We start from the raw sequence: 15,240 nt of genomic DNA on the forward strand, positions 1-15,240 counted from the left end.
CGCTATAGCAACTGGCAATTGTTATTTCCAATTTTACACAAATACAAGATATAATTAAGGAAGAAGCTTGGACAGATTCTTAATTACTGGTTGATTTCTTTCTAAATCAAAGATCATTTTATGTTTATTTTATTTGAGATTTCAGTTTTTATTTCAAACAATTACAAGTTTGTATTTATTAAATCTGATGATGAAATTGTAAGAATGTTCAAGTGGTTGGCTGGTAGAGCCAAGTAGAAAAGCTATATAGGACCTATGGTAGACATCAGGTTTCCTGTAAAAATTCCTATCCAAGTCCATCACCTGGAATTAAACATCCCTGAAGAACTGCAGTCAAGAACATTCTTAGTTATAGCGACTGTTCTTGGTTTGTATCATTTTCCCATTGCTTGAGCTCTTACATTGTTAATAAAAATGTTTACCACATGCAAATTTCCAATAGAACCATCCAAAAAGTTAAATAATATGCTAAAAAATGTGTTGACTTAAGAGAGCTATCCTATAAGTTTGTCTTCAATGATTAGATAAAAAAAAAAAAAAAAAAGGAAATAAGTTCAGAGAGTTATTCTATAAGTTAGTCTCCTTTGACATGTTGCTGTCTGCCACCATACATTACTGTGAAACCCAGAGACACCACAATTCCAGCCAAATAACCACCCACTGCTCCATAGGTGACACAGATTGGCCATTCCTGCAAAATTATAGTGACTGTTCAATTTTGGGAATAATAATAGCAACCAACAGCTTAGCTTTACCAATGTTGAAAAACTGGGTGATCTATCAACCTGGCTAGGAAATAAAAGCCTCTGTTAAAATGCAAGTTGGGACACTGAAAAGCTTGAGGCTTTAGTTCTCTATTTTTTAACAAATTCCGTGGGGGGGGGGGGGGGGGTGTTGTGTGTCACCAGGTTGAATCAAGGGTAACAAGCTCAGTTTATATAAGCCATGAATAGTCCAGCCTCGGTTTCAACGTGAATGATTATAGAAAACTCAGAGCTAAATATGATAGATGAGATGGGCACTCTTTATTCATTAGCAGTTAAAATTTGTAGTAGTCACAATAAGGTTCTAACCAAGTAACAGGCCTTTCTCTTTGAATACTGAACACTACTTTATCATGTCATAGATTCATACTCAACCTAGTGGATTTATCTTATATCATATTTTCTCGATTTCTATTGACCAGACCAACTCATGCAGAGATTTTTTTTTTTTATTTATTTATTTTTGGGAGGGGAGGGGGGGGGGGGGAAGAAACTCATCTACAAAATTGATTTGAAAGTCAAGTCAACTGATGAGTCTACCATAGGTGTCCCCAGATTCAGACTTACCATAAAAACTGTTTGTACAGATTTTTTTTTTCTCAAACATAATATCCAAGACTCTTCATGAGAAAAGCAGTGGGTACTCAGAAGTCAGAACTACATGGAATTGCTTAGCATTTTACTCACTGGAAATTTAGTGTAATTCTTTAATTGAACATTGTGCATGTCAATTACATCATCAGCATCAACTTGCTCATAATCCATTAAAATTCAGATCATTTCTTGGTCGATGACTCTCAGGAGGATACTTTCTCAGTTTACTCGTTAAAGAAATGGTATGCAATTGTCAGTTGCTCAGCATCTCAGGCAAGCATCAGCTTACTTATAATTCTTTTCAGTGAGATGACCTCAACTTACGTCTGTGCCACCTAGGATTGTTGGAATAAAATCAATTCTCCTAACAATAGTTTTAAAGTAAAAATGGCATGGATAGACAAACATCCTAAGCCTATGTACTGAAAACAAGTTGGCAGCCAAGTGAATGTGTTGTGCAATTACTTTGCTTTTTCTGCTCATTGTTCCAGCTCTATATATTGGATTTTGCCTCTCTTCTTTTTGATGATGCATACTATTTGAATTCTCTCTCTCTCTCTCTCTCTCTCTCTCTCTCTCTCTATATATATATATATATATATATATATATATATATATATATATATATATATCTAAAATAATCACTTCATGGTATCTCTCTCCTCAATGACAAAAAACTAAATGGTGAAGATTGAGGAGAGAGATACCACAAAGTGATTATTTTAGATATCTGGGGTATATATATATATATATTTATGGGAAGGGAGTGACACTATGACAAATAACAAAATGGGGAAGATTGAGGAGAGAGACACCACGAAGTGATTATTTTAGATATTTGGGATCAATCATAAGCAAAGAAGGTGACATAGAGGATGATGTGTCACAGACTCACAGAGAATTAAAGTGGGATGGACGAAGTGGAGAGGTGTGTCCGAAGTGTTGTGTGATCGACATATTCCTTTAAAGCTTAAAGAAAAATTCTATAGGACAGTTATATGACCGGCTATGTTATATGAAACAGAATGTTGGGCAGTCAAGAAGCGGCATTTATATAAACTAAGTGTGGCAAAAATGAGGATGTTGAGTTGGATAAGTGGCAAAACTAGGAAGGATAAAATATGGAATGATCATATTAGAGCTGATTTGGAAGTTGCCCCGATACAAGATAAGCTCCGTGAAAGTCGTTTGAGGTGGCATGGCCATGTTCAACGGAGGCCTTGGGATGCACCAGTACGGAAGAGTGATTTGATTCAAATTGATGGATCTAAAAGAGCTAGGGGCAGGCCTAAAATGACCCTAGGAGAAGTAGTGAGGAAAGACATGCATAGTTTAGGCCTCGTCTCAAGCATGACTTCGAATAGAGCTGATTGGAGGGCAAGGATCCATGTAACCGACCCCATTCAGGTAGGACTTTGATGAGATGTTGCCGTCATTGTTGTGCCCTTTTCTTTTACTTTTATTGTTTTTTTATTTTGTCTTTGCAAGGACCCATGTAGCCAACTCCATTTAGTTGGGATAAGGCTGAGTTGTTGTTGTTGTTGTTGTGGGGAAGGGAGCACTATAGCAGCCCAAAAGGTACAGTGGTACATAATGGTAAGACCAATGCATTTGAGTCGGTAAACCTTGGTGTTGCTTGTGGAGGTGTACCAAAACATTGGCTCAGTAGTCTGTAATGGCTGTAAACTAAGAAACATTAAAAATAGGTAGCAAATAAAAGGGCAGACTGTATTTGCCAAATGCCAAAAAGAGAATTGTATTTTAAGGTAAAAACCAAAATAAAAGAAGCAACACAAAAACATACTAGACAAAATGATAACTTAAAAGGACTTATCCTACAACATGAAATGCAATCAGGGTAGTAAAGGGAAGGCCTTGGGAACTTGGACTATTGACCACTAATTAATGAGTACAACGCCATCAAAGATAAGAACTCATCTCCCAAACTTTCAAAGTATATTTTCTATTTCTTTACAGTAACGACATCAGGATTAAAATTACAATAAAAAATTACCCAACGAGGTGAACATGGATGCTAGTATTAACAAGGAGCAGAAATAAGGAATTACAAACCTAGTTAAAGAAACATCCTAAATATAAAACTAGTAAGAACATAAAATTACCTGCCATGGTCTTTCCCAATCAAGGGGCATAGGCCAAGCCCCAAACCAAGCTCCAATAGCAGCTCCATGTGCCGGTATACAGATCATATAATCAAGAACTCCAGTTGGCCTGACAATAAATCATATAATAAATACCATGTAATAAATAAGGGAGTGTCTAAATGACACCTCTATAGGTGTATTTAGAACTTGACAGCTTCTTTTAATTGCCCCTTGTCATATTACCAAACGTTTTTTAAGATAGGGTTATTTTGTGGTTAGAAAGAGAAATATCTGCAGGGATACAACAATGTATTGGACCTGAATAAGCCGGCCCTTTGGGAATTCTTCAAGCTCTAGCAGATGAAAGTAAGGAACCAAACTACTTTTCAAAGAGGATATTCTTCCATCTAGAGGGGATACTCGTCTATTCAGTATTGGACCATCTATCGCGGACATATCAATTCTATTAAGTTATACAGTATCTTATCGAGTCAATCGTATTTGTTTCGGCAGATACGCTCTTCAAGCACTTGAACCCACTTGGATCATATCTAGACAAATAGAAGCAGGGCGACGAGCAATGACACAATATGCACGTCGTGGTGGAAAAATATGGGTACATATATTTCCAGACAAGTCCATTAAAGTAAGACCTACAGAAACATGTACGGGCTCGGGCAAAGGATCTCCCAAACGGCTCGAGCAAGAATCAAAAGAAGGCAATAGATCTATAGAAAATATGTATGGATTATCCATATCCACACATATATTATATGACTGTATGGTAGAAAAGATTTACCGAATTGCATTTTCCAGAGTTGCAACTATCCATTGCAAGGAATTTACTTCGTACAAGTAATTGCTCAATAACCAAGTAGGCTTCCAAGGTTGATCATGATCAAGTGCTTTTTGGGTCGTCTCATGCCTTAAGATTGGTTTTTATCACCAAAATCTCTAGAGTCTTCTTACATACAAAGGATTTACTTGTTACTAATATACTCAAGCCTCTCTTCTTCTTTAGATCCCGGGTATAAAAGGACTTTCAAAATAATTTGAAAGTGATATATCATTATGTCATTATCAAAATGTGTCATCATGGTCATGTTTTTCAAGCATATGAAATGACACTATTACCCTCCCTCAGTAGAAAAAAAAATTGTGTATCATACTAAAAGGGCGGAAAAGTTACAAATTATTTGACACCTTGAGGGGTGCCAATAAGAAAAACCCAATAAATAATATCTGATCACTAGGAATATACAAGCACAAGAACCCGGAAATTAGTTTGAACTCTAGCATATGAGCCATTTATTGTTTTGCACCTCGAGATGGATCACCATAAACACTAGAGAGGAGGGGGGGGGGAGGTGCAAACACTTACTTGGAGTATGCAAATAACCGTTGCCAATCCTTCCATGATGAACCAAAAACAGAAGCTGCAGGGACAACCTGCAAGGAACATATTAAAAGATTCATAATTTACTTCACTAACCTCCAGAGGAAAAGGATTGCACTTGACCATAAGAGGAACACAGAAACTCAAGCAGGCAAATTTCCTAATAGATAAGCTTTAAATATGTACAAGTACAGTGGTGCAGATAAGCAAACATAAACAAAGAAGCGAGGGAAGCATGAAAGAGCTCAAATTGAAAAAGTAGCAATCATTATGTTCTATGCATGTTGACAATCACCTCGCATCAGTGTCATTTCACTGAGTGGAGTTGCTGTGACTCGCTTGACCCTGATATTTAAAAATAGAAAGGCCAGCACCATGAACATTAGAAGAGCTTGCAAAAGCTAACATATAAGGCTAGCATGTCCTTTTAAATCTGGTTAATGTAACATAACAAGATCTTGACCATTACTTTGAGAATTTCCAATATTAACCCACATGAATTGAACACAACACATGACAATTAAGCACACGTTTGAGGGCATTCTTGAGGTTCTTCGAAACACTTCTCAGTGGATAAATATTGCAAGAATTTTGGGACAGAAAATTATAAGGGAACTAAGGATTTGATACTCACGGTAAACAAAGACATTAAAAGGGACCAATTAATGGTCCTCTTCATGTACCTGCATCCAAAGTAGAAAAATGTACAGTTGTAAATATATATAGAGTAAAAAAGAATAAAAGAATTTAAGATAATAAGGATTTGCATGCACCAGTAATCCCAGCTAACTCTCTGATGATTGTGCTTGAGTGCAAGTAATGTCACTTACTGACTTCCAACAGGTGCACCCAATACAATAGCTCCAAATGTATTCAAAAGAGCCCCTAAGAAGCAGAAATGCTTACATTGAGGTATTAGAAGTACAAAGCACACAGAAATCATGCATTTCTCATCATACATAGAAGGATATAGGAAGACAGAAATTTATGAATTATATGCTTATTAAATATGTTGCTGCGTGCCCAAACAAGGGAGCCACTACTGGGCCCACCAATTAGGGTTGGAAACCCTAGGTGGTTTTCCCCTTATATAGATATACATATATAACTGCACCAAGGAGAGGAATGCGGCTGGTTCTCTCTGTGTGGCTCTCTCTCGATCTCTCTCTTTTTTAGTCTGCTCTCTATTTCTCTCTTGAGTGTGCAGGTATCTCCGAGGACATCCATTGCAGTCCTTGGCTTCGGAGTGTGGAGTTCCCATCAAAGGAAACCTGACGAGATCCCTATGGTATCAATCTGAGAAGGTTTTTGATCGAAAGCTTACGTATTGGATTCGTAATCTCAAGCACTCAGGATCCTAACGCTGCGTGTTTACCTTCAACCAGGTAAAACCCTAACCCTAATTTGTTAACAAAATAAACAGATCAAGAAAGATGCAGATGATATAATTTTATTTTATTTTGGCTTGGCAAGAAAAAATACAATAGTTCAGGGCACAGATGTCAAATACAAGCTAACAAACAAGCAGAGCTCTGAAACTCAAATTTTTAGAAATCAAGTTTAGATCGACTGTAAAGTAAAACCAAGGAGGTAGTTCAGACCCACCAGCAGGAAGCCCCAGAAAACCTCGCACAACCGCCTTGAGGAACTGTTATACCATTATTAACCCCCAATTAAGTTCATCAAACGCTAACAGAAAACAAGATTCAACAAGTAAATCAAAATCAAGAACAAGGATCAGTTTAACTCACTGAGCATTTCTCAGGATTCCAACGGAAGAGACTGTAAGGTATGATAACAAATGGACACTCAATAACCTGCAGAAATATCAAGGTGAAGGAATTCTAAATCAGAATTTTGAACAAACAGGATTGAGTCACGATCAGGTTGATAAGGTGATGGCAGTTTCATACCCAGATCAGATAGAGTGTCTGGGCAGGATCAGAAACTAGATTGACAGCATAGATGTTGTGGGCAAACCAAAATGCCACTGCTAACCCTAATCCACAGACCAAGTGTAACAGAAATGCATTCTTCGATGCCACCACCACCTCTCCATTTTGGGTTGTTTCATTTTGGGTTGTTTCAGCTTTAGCAGTCGTTTTAGGAGACATGGCTGCAAGAGAGAGAGAGAGAGAGGCGCGTTGTATAAATATGCTTTGGCCCTTCTCTTGTCACTGGCCCTCGGCAATCTCCTACCGAGGACTACACAAAGTTGGTTATGGGTGGGCCAGTGATTTTGCCGTCCTAACTCAAAACATGTTAAAAACGCTTTTAAATGGTAGAACGAAACACACCCTTGTGGGTGTGAAAAAGTTGGTTCGGTCCGGTTTCAGTATGTTTTTTGGTTTTTTTTTTTCTTCCAGTTTTGCATATACCAAATTGAAACCGCACTGATAAGGTGTTCGGCGGCTTCGGCCTACAAAAGCCAAATTTAAACTGATAACCATATGTTTAGTCAGTTTTGATCTGTTATTGGTTTTAAACAGTCTCTTAGGTCGTGTTTGGTAACACTTCTGATCCGTGAAATTGTTTATGAATTGAGAGTATTTTTCTTATTTTTGTTATTGGGAAACACTTTTGGTTGAATGAAATACAGTTGGTAACAGCAGGCACTGAATGGGAGATGATTCTAAGACTACGGCAAAAGAAAACTAAGTAGCCAATGCGAGAAGAGGCGATGTGTGGGTTCGGAAAGGTATGGTAGCAAAATGGTAATCTGAAGGCTCTGTTTGTTTCAACGAAAAAATTTTACGTGAAAATTTTCACTTCAAAAATTTGACATGTAAAATTTTACGTGTTGAAAAGTTTTCCAATGTTGAAAAAAAATTCAAATGGAGCCAAAAGGAATGTTCTCGGGTTAATTTTTCTAGGTCAATGCCTATGATCAATCACATCTGAGACTCTAGCACTTGGGCGTAGTAAAAGCTAATCGTAGAGCATTGTTGCGCTAAAGCGTGCACTGTATTTTTTCAGTTGGACATGATAGCGCTTTTCCGGCTTGAAAACCTATGTTTGCTTGCATACATTATGACCCTTGGTACTTTAACATCTCAATTTTGATACATTATGATCCTTGGTACTTTAACATCTCAATTTTGCCATTGAGATGTATACGAAGTCCTCAATCACATGGATTAATCCATGTATTGCAAGTGGCAAATAATGACACGTTATACTTCACTAGGCATAGTGATGAGGAAGAAAATCCTCTTTTGTAAAATTTATGTTTTACTAATTTTCTTTTTCTTCCTCGTGGTGGTTTTCTTCTTCCCTTGACCTACTTGAAACCCTAGGAAAACACGAACTTGTGGTTTTCAATTATGTCTAGATTTCAAGAAATTTTGGTTCTAAAATAAGATAGGGAAAAAAATTCTTTGTCCGGGAATGTGGCCTACGCCAGCACTTCCATGAGTCTATCTCTCTCCTCCCCCATGTGAAAAGACACCTCTAGCCCTTTGTTTTAAGGAGGATTTTTAGATATAGACACAAGGGAGTGCTGGCGTAGGCCACACACTTGTGCAGAAAACTACTTCCCAATAAGATATTATGTTTGATAAAAAACGTGCTTGCAAATTTTGCATATTCTGATACTTTCGAAATTTGTAAGATTGTTTTTCTTTTTCGTTATTTTTAACTATATATATTTATATTTATATTTATATATTTGCTTTATTTGTTATTAAGTTTGGTCAATCATACCTATTAACAAGTATAACCAAAATTTAGGCTACATTTTCTTGTAAAGGAAATAAAAGTATGCTTAAATTTCATGTCATATTTAATAATGCTATTTTTTAGATGTAAATTTTATCTTACTTCATTCAAATCGAAGGATTGTGGGTGCAAAGTAAAATGAAATTTAATAATAAAAAATATAATGATTTTTTTTGGGTGAAAAATAGAGAATGATTTGGAGTTAAGAATATTTGACCGATAATGATTACAAAAATTTCATCTTTAGGTTTAAAAATTCCACTTCCCTTCCCTTGCAATCAAATGGAGGCTAATAACGAAAAACTTTCTCTTCGCACTCATGCAATCTGTACACCAGAGTCCACATCCCACAATCCACAACCATGCACGGCCGTGGGTTCTGGCCTCAATGGGGTGCAGCCCATGGGTTCGGCCAATAAAACTTCTTTTGATCTAACATTGGTCTTGACTGGTTTTTGAGCTGATCAGGTCCAACCGCCTTGGATGAACCGGGCAACCCACTTGGGCCAAGTATTTTTTGTTTGCTTTATGAGCAATATTTTAAGGGTTTTGAAACCATCTTGAAATCAGAAAGTTGGGCGGTTGAGGAATGTTCTTCCATATATCGAACTTCCGGTAGTCATCGCCGGATCCCCGATCATTTGCCGGCAATCGCCGATTTGAATTTTTTACTGTTTCATTGCTTATAAATGTTTTTGATACATTGCAGAGATGTCTCGCAAGGCGGCCACTTCGCAGTTAAATAAATCGAAGATGCTTGACAACAAATACGTGAGTGAGAAACGTTGTTGATACATTGCAGAGATGTCTTGCATGGGTTCTGTTTTGCTGAATCTAAGTGCATGCATTGGCTTATTTTTGGAGAATTCGATGCAGATGCTTGGAGATGAGATCGGGAAGGGAGCGTATGCTCGTGTGTATAAAGGCTTGGATTTGGAGAATGGGGACTTCGTTGCAATTAAACAAGTTTCTCTGGAGAATATTGCTCAAGAGGGTCTCAACATTATCATGGTTTGCTGCTTCTTATATGTTATGGGGCTTTAGTCTACTTGTTCTATTTTGTTCTGTTTTGGTTGTTGATTGAACTGCTGAATTACATTCATTCTTATTTTTTATTTTTTTGGATGTTTTAAAACTGGAATTTGTTATTTGAAAATGTGAATCTATTGTTTAGGTATAATAGCTTGCTCTTTCTGTTCGAAATTAATTTAAATGACCTTGCAAGTTATCTGTAGTTGTTATGATATTTTTTAGCCTTATTGTCAGCTACCTGTTAATTGTTATCTGTATTTAATTTGATTAGTTGTAGTCAATTTTCACAAAGAAAGAAAAAAATAAGAAATAAATAATGAGTGGAGATGTATGATTCTTTCCTCCACTGTTACTGGTGTTATGCTTTGTTTATTACTATTTCTCTAAAATGGCAATGTTTTTTACATGCTTAGAGCCCAGAAATATGGAACCTTCATGTTTCCTCTATATATATATTTTTTTGGTAAGTCATGTTTCCTCTATATTACTATTCATTCTTTTCTACATTTTCTTAGAATCACTTTTACTTCCTTTTTGGTTGGTACCATTGACCCATGTCAAAAATCGTATCATCTTCTCGCCTCTATTTCTCTTCAGAATGTGGTTGGTTGAATTGAATTTCTTATTCTCCAAGTGAAATTGTTGAAGAAATTGTCACTTATGCTCAAGTTCTCAATCATTGGAGTGTTAGACAATTGATTCTCTGTTAATTTGAATAGGATGAGGATATAGTAATTACTTGACAGTGAGGAGGGTGTGCTTTCACTTTCAAGTCCAAGACTAACGGATTCTCATTCCTCTAAAACAGCCAATGCCACCTGTTCTTTGTACTTGCATTTACCCTCATGCAGAAATATGGTGGTGATCAAATTATTTGTATTTTCCTTTTGCAAGAATGCTCTTTATTCAAACATATGGGAGGTTGTGGAGAAATAGTGATTTGGGAAAGAGATGGAGCCTGATATGTTTGTTTTGAGGGGGGATATCAAATATCATGTTAATCTGGGCGGTATAGACTGTTTGGAAATGTTGATATTCAATATTTGTGGAATAAAGAGCCGCTTGGGAAGGCTGAAGAATAGTTCTAGTGGGATGGATAACAGAATATTTAATAATGTCTGAAATAAACAAACTTGTTTGGCAGTGTGGGCCCAGAAGTGTTTGGATACTTGGTGGAAATCCTTTCCCATCCCCCAAAATATGATAGCCATAACATTACTTGTCCACATGCTGTCTGTCTCTATTTTTCTTTTCTTCTTCCTTGTAGAGAATCCAGTTCAACCGAAGGTCTAGTCCAGTTCCTTTTGAGTTTTGAGTACCATCCATATCATTCTGTTTGCAAAATGTGTGTAGCACAGTTAGCATGTGCATGCCAAAAGTTTAGAACACCAATCATACATTTGTTGGAGTTATTTTGATATTTGGATGATTAAAATTTGTTAAGATGATGAGCTAGAACCTAGGAGTAAAATGTGATTTATTTGATTTTTGGCTGAAAGGAAAAGTATGCTAATGTTGCTTCTTACTGCCCTTTGTATGTCTCACCATATGCTCGCTTCTTTTTGCGATACTCCTCTGGTGGTGGGTGCGTTCTATGTCTCAGCAAGAGATTGATCTGCTAAAGGTTCCGTTTTCTTTTAACATTGGTTATTTTTTATGAATTCTTCAAATTTATTTTGACAAAGTCTGGTTGGTCTTTATGATGGACCACCTGAGCTGTCTACCAGCAGCATACCAGGATTTATGGAGTACAAGAAGCAGTGGCATCTGCTCTATTCTGCTGAAAATCTGTCTATGCTATCAACACCGTTCTTATGAAACATTTACTTATGCACTGGAACATTTTTATGCAATCAACACTGTTTTTAGGACATATTTTCCATATGCACTTAAGGTGAAACTACATGAGATTTTAGTAAGTAAAATTCATCAGATCCCACAAATTTTTTTGGGGGTGAATGGATCCCACAATTTACGTACAGGAGGTTTCGGAAATTTATGGTATGATCTTGCAGACCGAGCTTAGATATTCTAACTGGTAATATCACTTGAAATAAGAGATATCTCCTAAAATCTAATTCAAAAAATTTGGAGAGCCCAATAACAGAAATTCTGTTTTACATTCCCTTTGTTTCAGAAATGCATAGACAGGAACATCCAACACTCCTTTTATAAGCAAGCACGTAACAGCTAATTTTAGAATCACTATACTCTGAGACCTGGTCTAGATGGTTGACCCAACATACAGTCTCCGAGCCAGGTGGATCAATCCAACACTCTTTTATTGATCGGTTTCTAATCATGTATATCACTAAGTTATAGAAACATAGAGAAAACGAGCAGATAAATTAAGAAACCAGAGTTCAGAGAAGTTTTAATAACAGACAATCAGAAACTCTGATCTCGCTGAAAAGCTGGTCAAGTTCGCTAATGGCAATGGAGAAAATGATATTAAAACCTGAAATTGTTCAAATGGATAGATATGCAAGTTGCTGAAGAATCCTACTTGAGGCAGAAGATTTCAATTTTCAAGAACTAAAATCGATGGCAGGGATTTTATAATATCAGAACAGCAATAAGGAATACTCAGAACAGGAAAACAACAGCAACAGAAACTCAGTTGTAACAGTAGAGTAGAATGCTAAAATCTGAACTTGAAGCACAATTTTAAAACAGGATTTTTTGAAATTAGAATGGAAATAGGACTCTGAGAAACCAGTAGCAGGATCAGATTTTGAAACCAGGTGTGCCTTGAGAATCAAATCCAATTTATAAATCTGCAAACAGATTTGAAAAAAAAGACCTAATACTCAAGATATGAGAAAGTTCTTGATGCAGATAAATCACCAGCTGATGCAGTAGCACTTGACTGGTTGGACCAGCATGAAACCCAAACCCTGACAGAACCGGCCCAACCCGGGTTTTCAGTCCAATAGGGGCTGGAAGTAGTTTAATCTTATGTCTTTGTTTTCTTATGACTGCATTGGTTAGTATACATAGGAATAAGCTAGTTATTTCATACTTTATTTTAGTTTTAGAGTTGGATCAGGAGATATAGTTTAATTGCAAGTTAGTTTCATTGGTTTAAGTTTTACATTTCAATTAGGAGTCTTTTGTTTTCGTCCATTTATACATTGTAATCCAACGATGGAAACACAGATTTGAAAGTAAAAAAGTGTTGGTTGCTCAACGTGAGTGTGTGATGATTATGTGATTCCCTCTCTACTTTGCAACTCTTAGACTCCATCTCATATTTTTCCCTCTTTCCTAACTGGCCCTCCATCAATTTGGTATTAGAGCCGAAGTTTGTGTTAATGAGTGTGTATGTTGTCCAGATTCAATGCATCTGTCCAGGTTTGATGTACTGTTAGCAGAACAGTGAGTTAGAAAGAGAGAATGAGAGAATAGAATGTGTTATTCATTGATAGGTAACCCAAGGGGAAAATTACAAATGGACAGAAATACCCCTAACTAAGTGTCTCTATAAGAGCAGCAACTTAAACCTAATAACATAAGTATAAATCTACCCCAAAAGGATCAGAATACCCCCACAGTATTCTGGATCACATATTCCAACACTCCCCCTCAAGTTGGATTATACAAATAAGTAAAGAAAGAAGATCTAACTTGAACTAATAAGAAAAAAACTCCAATATTCTAATACTCCCCCTCAAGTTGGCACGTATAAAGTACTAATGCTCAACTTGAACAAAATAGGAAGAAATAGAGTTGCAGCAGAGTCCAGCTTGACAGATGAATGAAGCTCCCAAATAAACCTTCAAGAACTTGAAAGATCTCCAAAACTTGGGTAGACTTGATCAGCAAACTTTCACCAATCTTCTATAGCTGTCCAGTGATGAATCTCTGACTGATAATCTTGAAGATAAGAACTAGGGCATCAAACAACGAAATAAATTGAATCAGGTAGCAGAAATAATCAACCCAACTGTAAATCCTCATATAGGTAGGCAACAAATCCTCAAATAGGCAAGCAACAACCAAGTATCTTCAATACTTTAATACTTCAGTCTCCCCCTTACGACAAATTCAACCCTATAACGAAGGATACCCAATGGCAATGATGGAAACACTGATCTTCTATGTTTTGCACAAAGTGTTCCTGCAAGTTCTGCTTCTGCAATGTCTGCAGTGTACTGTACATAATCTCCCCCTCACGTGTAGTAGTACACGTGGACATAACAGAGATGATGTAAGAGATAGCGCAAAAGTATAATCTACCAGAATTTCCAAAGGTGCTATGGGAAAGGAAAAAGAAAAAATGGCAAACTTGAGTAAACCATAAACTTCCAAGGTGGTGATTGGTAAGTGCCAAAGGTATGGTATGGGAGATGGGTATTGTAAGAAGCAGTGGGATAAAGAATCATGGAGAAAAAATAATGCAACATATAAATGGTCAACCATCTTCAAACGATCAAACAAACTCCTTAGATGGAAACTCCTACAGGGGAGAAACACCTAACTCCAATATTCAGATCTGATTTAAAGTAGAAAAAGATCGGGTTTGAAGCAAGGAAAGGTTCCAATCTTCAAGGCTTGATCAATCTTCAAACAAAGAAGAACAGTGTGCAAAACTCCAATTTATAAACTCCCATATGCTGATTAGAACTGAAGAGGATATCCGGGCAAAATTGATGTAATAAGCTTCAACAAAAAACTTGGATCAGATCTGAATTAGTGAACAATGCTAGGATCAAGGTCTCAAAGTAAGCTAGATTTGAATCAGTAGAGAAAACTTCACACAAGTGAATAGGTTCGTAGTTGCAACCAATAACTATGGAACACACTGTTGTAATCCCAAATAAACTGATCTCCAGGTTAATAGATTCGAGTCTTCAACAATGAAAGAAATTCGATCTCCAATAGTAGGATACTCAGTCTCAAGAATAGGGCAGTACCTCATAAAGGCAGCAGTAACATGTCAAACAGTCATGTGTACAGAAGCCAATCAATAGAACCAGCAAGGTATGTAGTAAAGCTCAATAGAACCAGCAAGTATAAGATAATAACTCAGCAGATCCAATAGTAAGTGATGCAGCCAGCCACATTGGAAGTTGAAAAAAATAGGTTGATAGTTGGTGAAATCGAGCCATAAGAGTGAAACCTGAATTTTTTCAAAATGACTTCAAGAATGATGCTGAAACGTGGGTCAAATACTCCTCTGATATGTATAAGACTCCTAAAAAAATTAGCTTGATAGGACAGCCCAAACCCTAAAATCGATTTTAGTCAGGGTTTTGGAAAACCCTGAAATTGAGATCGATATAGGGAAAAGGGGCTGTAAATGCTGATGTAGACTTGCAATAGATGCTAATTAGTACTGCTTGACTGGGACCTCCAATGCTAACAACCAATCTCCAATTGGAATGAGACTTGATCTTCAAGAGGGAGAGCCACCAAAAAGTTGGAGAAAATTAGGGCAGCAGCTGTCACAGTAAATAAAACTTCTTCAAGCCATGAATTGATGAAGGAGTATGTCACTTTTAATGTTAGAACCACCTCCAAAGCACTTCAGCAGCAGCAAACATCCCTCTCCCAAAAATCGATTTGTTTTAGGGTTTTGGAAAACCCTGAAAAGTAGAGATCGATTGGGGTAGGGGTCTTCAAAAAGCTT

General features: G+C 36.9%; 2 protein-coding genes across 3 annotated transcripts in view; one reads left to right on the forward strand and one right to left on the reverse strand.

Moving 5' to 3' along the window:
- Positions 1-372: 372 nt before the first annotated feature.
- LOC122653613 (phosphatidylinositol-glycan biosynthesis class F protein-like) lies at positions 373-6,973 on the reverse strand. The gene is made up of 8 exons (XM_043847516.1): positions 6,773-6,973; positions 6,611-6,676; positions 6,465-6,507; positions 5,690-5,744; positions 5,494-5,542; positions 4,845-4,912; positions 3,482-3,590; positions 373-691 (listed from the first exon to the last, which is right to left on the reverse strand). Exons 1-8 carry the CDS (start codon positions 6,971-6,973, stop codon positions 575-577), a joined length of 708 nt encoding a protein of 235 aa, XP_043703451.1. The 3' UTR covers positions 373-574.
- Positions 6,974-9,266: 2,293 nt separating this feature from the next.
- LOC122656728 (MAP3K epsilon protein kinase 1-like) overlaps positions 9,267-15,240 on the forward strand; it is a 136,971-nt gene continuing 130,997 nt past the window's right edge. For both annotated transcript variants that reach the window (XM_043851358.1, XM_043851359.1), the window contains exons 1-3: positions 9,267-9,347; positions 9,453-9,587; positions 11,212-11,232. In XM_043851358.1, coding sequence (XP_043707293.1) covers positions 9,288-9,347; positions 9,453-9,587; positions 11,212-11,232 — 216 coding nt within the window. In that variant the 5' untranslated portion in view covers positions 9,267-9,287. The remainder of the gene's footprint in view (positions 9,348-9,452; positions 9,588-11,211; positions 11,233-15,240) is intronic.

Source organism: Telopea speciosissima, chromosome 3 (assembly GCF_018873765.1).
Source record: "Telopea speciosissima isolate NSW1024214 ecotype Mountain lineage chromosome 3, Tspe_v1, whole genome shotgun sequence".
Classification (NCBI taxonomy): domain Eukaryota; kingdom Viridiplantae; phylum Streptophyta; class Magnoliopsida; order Proteales; family Proteaceae; genus Telopea; species Telopea speciosissima.

Excerpts from the sequence above, each read along its gene's own strand:
- LOC122653613 (XM_043847516.1), bottom strand. The coding sequence starts at position 6,973 with ATGTCTCCTAAAACGACTGCTAAAGCTGAAACAACCCAAAATGAAACA. Across the intron at positions 6,677-6,772 it reads AGACACTCTATCTGATCTGG|GTTATTGAGTGTCCATTTGT; the intron begins GTATGAAACTGC and ends ATATTTCTGCAG. Across the intron at positions 6,508-6,610 it reads GGAATCCTGAGAAATGCTCA|TTCCTCAAGGCGGTTGTGCG; the intron begins GTGAGTTAAACT and ends ATGGTATAACAG.